Source organism: Pteropus medius, unplaced genomic scaffold (assembly GCF_902729225.1).
Source record: "Pteropus medius unplaced genomic scaffold, Ma_sr-lr_union100, whole genome shotgun sequence".
Lineage (NCBI taxonomy): Eukaryota > Metazoa > Chordata > Mammalia > Chiroptera > Pteropodidae > Pteropus > Pteropus medius.
The window spans coordinates 74,426-81,106 of record NW_024346697.1 but is presented as its reverse complement, the minus strand read 5'-3'; the positions used below and the strand labels follow the sequence as shown (position 1 = coordinate 81,106).

General features: G+C 37.5%; 1 protein-coding gene and 1 pseudogene across 1 annotated transcript; both read left to right on the top strand.

Annotated features, from left to right (window-relative positions):
* Window positions 1–397: 397 nt before the first annotated feature.
* On the top strand, window positions 398–1,336 carry LOC120613800 (olfactory receptor 5W2-like). Its single transcript, XM_039876456.1, has one exon. The coding sequence runs from the start codon at window positions 398–400 to the stop codon at window positions 1,334–1,336; it is 939 nt and encodes a 312-aa protein (XP_039732390.1).
* Window positions 1,337–5,536: 4,200 nt separating this feature from the next.
* On the top strand, window positions 5,537–6,573 carry LOC120613805 (olfactory receptor 1052-like; annotated as a pseudogene).
* Window positions 6,574–6,681: the final 108 nt, after the last annotated feature.

Genomic DNA, 6,681 nt, shown 5'->3' with positions numbered 1-6,681 from the left:
ATCGTAAGAACTACTTTCTCAACACTTGAGGACATCAGAGTCTTAATCTATAAGACAAAAGTAGCAAAAATTATCATATATCGTAATAACATAAATCTAGGTATAGAAATAGCATAATTTAATTTAGGTGAAAGTATGCTGTAAATTCTATACAATACTATACAATTTATGGCAATATTATTATCATTATCATTTTAGCATTTATTGATATATTTGTTAAATTAGATATATTTCCGGGGAAGTCAATTTAAATTTTTTTAAAAGACACTGTTGTTTATCTCTTTCTAATTACTGAGAAAGAGAAAGCACCAGTAGTTTAACTGTTAAGACAGGACGACAGTGTTAACCCCCCACTTCCGTTTCTTCTTTAACAACCAGGGGCTTCCAGACCTGAGTGATGGCTGTTGAGAACTGCACCATGTTTATCGACTTTGTATTTGTAGGACTTTCTGGAAGACAGGACGTGCAGCTGGGGCTCTTTGTGCTCTTTCTGCTGGTTTATGGCATCACTGTCATTGCCAACGTGGGGATGATCCTGCTGATCAGCACGGACCCCCGACTCCACACGCCCATGTACTATTTCCTGAGCAATCTGTCTTTCTGCGATGTCTGCTACTCCTCCACTGTCTCTCCCAAGATGCTAGTCGATTTCTTATCTGAGCAAAAGAGAATTTCATATAATTTCTGTGCAATGCAGATGTATTCTTTTGGTGCTTTTGCAGATGTGGAAGGTGTCATGTTGTCTGTCATGGCATATGATCGCTACGTAGCCATTTGCAATCCATTTCTTTATACAATTACCATGTCCAGGAGTGTCTGCACACAGCTGGTGGCCATTGCCTACATTGTGGGTTTGGTAGATTCAGCAATCCACACCTGTTGCACATTCCGATTGTCATTCTGCAATTCCAATGTCATCAATCACTTTTTCTGTGACTTCCCACCCTTACTAGCCCTCTCCTCCTCAGATACAACTATCAATGAGATAGTGTTTTTCACTTACGGTGGCTGTATTCTTGGGTTCAGTATTGTCACTGTGCTCCTCTCCTACAGCTACATCATAACTACCATCCTTAGAATGAAATCAGCAGAGGGGAGACACAAGGCCTTCTCTACCTGTGCCTCCCACTTAACCGCTGTGGCTATATTTCATGGAACACTTCTCTTTATGTATTTTCGACCCAGCTCCAGTTACTCAATGGACACAGACAAAATGGCCTCTGTTTTCTACACAGTTGTCATCCCCATGTTAAACCCACTGATCTACAGCTTAAGGAATAAAGATGTGAAGGGTGCCCTGAAAAAATCAATTAGCACTAAATTATGTTCTGGGTGAAACTGTGTTTTTATCCCAAAGTATGTATTGATAGAATCTGAGAGCTCAAGTTCAGGTACTTTGACATAGCTTCTTGTAGCATCCCCACACGAACTTCTGGATATTTCTCCTTTTCGCCTCAGCTGAGTGCTAGAAGCAGTAACTATTGAACTTAGTTTTCTCTCCAGACTAAGCTAAAGTAATAATAGTTTCTCTCTGCTGTTTTGTAGAGAGGGTCTTTTTATGCCTACCTTCTCTGTTCATGAGTATGGCCCAGTGAGATATCAAAGAAATAGCAACCACGACCTCCCTGGCGCCAACCCCTTGTCAATTCAATGTTCCCTCTTTAAGGTTCCTTTATATATGTATACATATAATGAGGTTAATAAACTTGCTCGGAGTGTTAGTGGGTTAAATTAGGTTACTTGTCTCCTTTCTATGTACCAATATCACCCTACTTCGAAGTATGTAAGCAGTAAATCAATAAATAGAAATATATTGAAAATCTCGTGCCCTAACTCACAGTTTCATGAAGGCACATTTCTTTTCGGTCTTGGTCACTATCCTTTCTGCTTTGCTATTTACAATTGCCTAACTCCAGGGTGCCATTTAAAACTATTTTTAATAAATTAATGAATGTAACCTGAAATATGATATGAAAAGGAATTATCTTTTTAACTTTCTTCTAGAATGTTTATCTTAGATGATGTATCTATCTGTACTTCTTGCCATTTGGCTTTGGCTGTGATAAAATTAAGGGAAAATAATCATTTGATATGAAAAACTTCTTAGATCCAATATTCACTAACATGATGGCCCAGTTATATCAGCAGACGACCCAAGATTAAAAGTTCTAGATTTATACTACACCTCACAGTGCACATTAGCTTGTGGATTTCCTTTCTGGTCTTCACTCTGGAGAACAAATATAGTGCTCTAGACAATTGTAAAGAAACTGCATAAATGGAATTTTGGGATACAGAATCTGGAACATTTGCAAAGGCCAATGGAATAGAGGACTTCATTTCACTTCGTGTAATCATAGCATTCTACTAGTTAAAAATTAAATGAATTTAAAGCTGAAATATCGAACTAATATAGTTTAAGTTAGAAGGAATATTTATTACCTTAATAATGTTTTCAATAGAAAAAAAAAAAGACCAAATAGTATTTACATTAGTATTACATTTGTAATGTTCTATATTGGCTCTCCAGGTATCTGTGAAATAAATGCACTGTATCGTAAACAAAATTTTAATAGTAGTCATTGCTCTATAGATGGATACTAGATAAATCTATAACTTATTCCAAAAACCAAATGAAGTGCATATGTTGTTGGCACTCTAATCAATTAAGAATTTATCCACTTATGAAAAACATAGCACAATTTCAGGTTCATAGATCATTTATTTTATTTTAGGTTGTTGTCAAAGAAAGAGCACAGGAACTCTTCTAGGTTCAAGAGGACAGAATGATGGGTTATACAACGTTTTGTTTTTTTTTAAATCTTCTTCCCTAACTTTATAGATTCCTCTTGTGCATAAAATGAACTCTTGTGTACTTCAAAACATCCTAAGAATCAAACAACACATTAAAAACGTAATTTTCAGCAGGTTCCTAGTATTGAATTACTATTTGAAGAGAGTTTTAAACAAATAAAAATATTTCATTATCTCTTAAACATTTTCTAAAGACTTTGATTTAATAGATTTCACATATGATTAGGATACCAGGATTTTTTATATATTCATTTTAAGAAAATGATCATGATGAAAAAGGTTTAAGATAAAAGATGGACTTTGAAGTGACTCTGACCTGAATTCCCATCTGTATATATCTTTTACTTGTCAGTTCTGTGACCTTAGCCAATTAACTCTCTGTCAGGGACTAAACTCCTAGTGCTGACAGAAAAAACTGGTATTGCTCATGGCATCATGCCTTATTCTGTGGTTGAGGCCTCATTACTCACAGATTTGGCAACATCATATTAAACTGACTTTTCCAATCAAGAACTAAAGGCCAAAAAATAGACATTGCTGAAAAGTTTTCAGGCTCAATTTCATCCATTCTTAGGAAAGCAGTTTTTGACTAATTCCTTTTCTAAAGGCATGTTTGACATCTTTGTTCCTTAGACTATAAATTATGGGGTTTAACATAGGTATAATCAATGTATAGAACACAGAAGTCACTATGTCAACATCCAGCGAATGACCAGTGCTGGGACGCAAATAAATGAAGATGAGAGTACCATGGTAAATAGTGACCACAGTCAGATGGGAAGCACAAGTAGAGAATCCTTTTCTTCTTCCCTTGGCAGAACCCATTTTAAGAGTAGCTGCTATGATGCAGACGTAAGAGAGAAGAACTGTTAGAAGACAGATACCCTCTACCAAACTAGCAAACACTACCAGAACAATGTCAAGCTTGTAAGTGTCAGTGCAGGACAGAGAGAAGAGTGGGGAGATGTCACAAAAGAAATGGCTAATTTCTTAGAAGCCAAAAGACAGATGGAAGGTATTAGCAGTGTGAATTACTGAGCTCATGGTGCCCCCGCAAAATGCTCCAATAGCAAGCAGGCAGCAAATTCTCTTGGACATAATAGCACTATAAAGCAGTGGATTACAGATTGCTATAAATCGGTCATAAGCCATGGCAGCCAGGAGGAAAGATTCCGTGTCAACCAAAGAGCAGTAAAAATATAACTGTGCAGCACAGCCATTGTAAGAATACTCTTCTTATCAGAAACCAAGTCCACAAGTAACTTGGGGGCAATGATAGAAGAGTAGCATGCATCTACGAAGGACAATATACAGAGGAAGAAGTACATAGGGGTGTGCAAGTGGGGGCTGGTTGTGATTAACAATATCATCCCAAGTTTCCCCATCAGGGTAACAGAGTAGATGGAAAAAAATACAGCAAAAAGAACACTCTGGAGTTCTGGATGGTAGCTAAATCCCAAGAGAAAGAACTCGTTTTTCACAGTGCCTTTCTCCGACGCCATTCTCTGAAGTACTCCTGGACTTCTGCAATTGTGACAGAGTAATAATGGTAATATTAAAAATAACCTCAACATAAACCAAAAATAAAAAAGAAAAGAAAATGAACAAAAGAAATAGAAGAGTTATTCTAAATCTATTTGAGCATCTTAGGTATGTCTACAGTTAATGTAGAAAATATATAGATTTTTAATTTATACCTAATTGATAAATTATCACCTATTTCTTAAAGCTATTGTAGTCCACATTAAACAGTGACACCATCAAATCAGTAGTTGGACCCTAAATGTGGGCTTTGGTCTTTCTTCAATTCTTTCATCTTTCACCAGTATCAAGTAATAGTTAACCAAAGTGTCATATAGCAAACTCTGAATAAATAGCCTCTGTTCCCATTTGTGTTGTTTTTATTTCTACCACAGATAAAGCACTGCTGTTCCAAGTGAAGACTTGTATGGGCAGAGGAACAGAAGTTCTATATTTCTCACCTTGAGATGTGACTTCACCTCTGAGGAACAAAAGAACTCCTTAGAATTGTTTGATATCCACTGAAAAATAGAAAGAAGATTCAGAAGTAGTTATAAAAGTGACCGAGTCCTAGCTTTGTCACACAGCAGTTGTGAAACCTTGCCAGGCCAATTAATCACTGAGTTTCAGTTTTATCATTTATTACACAAGAACAATAGTTCCTTTCTTATCACCTTATGTGTTAAATGAATTTCCTTCTCCAGCCTCCATATCCTCACCATCTTGTGACTTTTGTGTTCACAAGCTGGAAACGTGGCAATTCTGAGTCAATCCAGACAACTATTTTATTTTATCTGGAATCCAAGCTATAGAATACAATTAGAGAAAACCTCAATCTTACCAATATATTCAATTCTACCCAGGCAATATGATAATGATAACCAGGAATGTTTCCATGTCCTAGTACTGAAAAATAGTAAAGGATGTAGACTAAGGCTCATCTATCTATGTCTCTGATTTACCTCTGCCTTTTCTTGTCTTTGCCCTAACTAACAAATCCGTAAATTGTAGATAATTGATAGCAATTTAAGTGACATGTGTGTATAGCCACTCACATATTTGAAAGACAGTGCTGTTGATCTCTTTTTCTAATTACTGAGAAAGAGAAAGGACCAGTAATTTAACTATTAAGACAGTAAGATTGTGTTAACCCCCCACTTCCGTTTCTTCTTTCACAACCAGGGGCTTCCAAACCTGAGTGATGGCTGTTGAGAACTGCACTGTGTTTACTGACTTCATCTTCGTAGGACTTTCTGGCAGACGGGACGTGCAGCTGGGCTCTTTGTGCTCTTTCTGCTGGTTTATGGCATCACTGTGATTGCCAACGTGGGGATGATCCTGCTGATCAGCACGGACCCCAGACTCCACACGCCCATGTACTATTTCCTGAGCAATCTGTCTTTCTGCGATGTCTGCTACTCCTCCACGGTCTCTCCCAAGATGCTGGTCGATTTCTTATCTGAGCAAAAAAGGATTCCATATAATTTGTTTTCTTTAGATGGTTTTTTTTGGGTTCTTTGCAGACGTGGAGTGTCTCATGTTGGCTGTCATGGCATATGATCACTACGTAGCCATTTGCAATCCACTTCTTTATACAGTTGCCATGTCCACGAATGTCCACAATTTGTATCCAGCTTGTGGTCATTGTGTACATCGAAGCTTTGGTGAATATGACAGTCTTCACATCTTGCACAATTCGATTGTCATTCTGCAGTTCAAATATCATCTATCCCTTTTTCTGTGATGTCCCACGGTTACTAGCCCTTTCCTCCTCAGACACATCCCTCACCGAGATAGTATTGCTCATTTCCAGTATCTATATCGTGGGGTACAGCATCATCACTGTGCTCCTCTCCTACAGCTACATCATAACTACCATCCTTAGAATGAAATCAGCAGAGGGGAGACACAAAGCCTTCTCTACCTGTGACTCTCACTTAACCACTTTGGCTATATTTCATGGGACACTCATTTTCATGTATATCCATTCCAGTTCGACTTACTCCATGGACACAGACAAAATGACTTCTGTATTCTACACAGTTGTCATCCCCACATTAAACCCACTGATCTACAGCTTAAGAAATAAAGATGTGAAAGGTGCCTTGAAAAAAGCAATCAGCACTAAATTATGTTCTGGGTAAAACTCTATTGTTACCCCAAAGTATTTACTGGAAGATTCTGAAAGTTACAGTTCGGATACTGTGACAGAGTTTGCTGTAGTCTCACCAATACACCTCTGATGTCTTTCCAATATCTTATCATTATGCCTAAATTGAATGTAGGGAACAGTCATTATTGATCTTAATCTGCTCCCAACTAGGAAGAGTGTTAACGAATTCACTC

Coding starts and splice junctions, on each gene's coding strand:
- LOC120613800 (XM_039876456.1), top strand. CDS start 398: ATGGCTGTTGAGAACTGCACCATGTTTATCGACTTTGTATTTGTAGGA.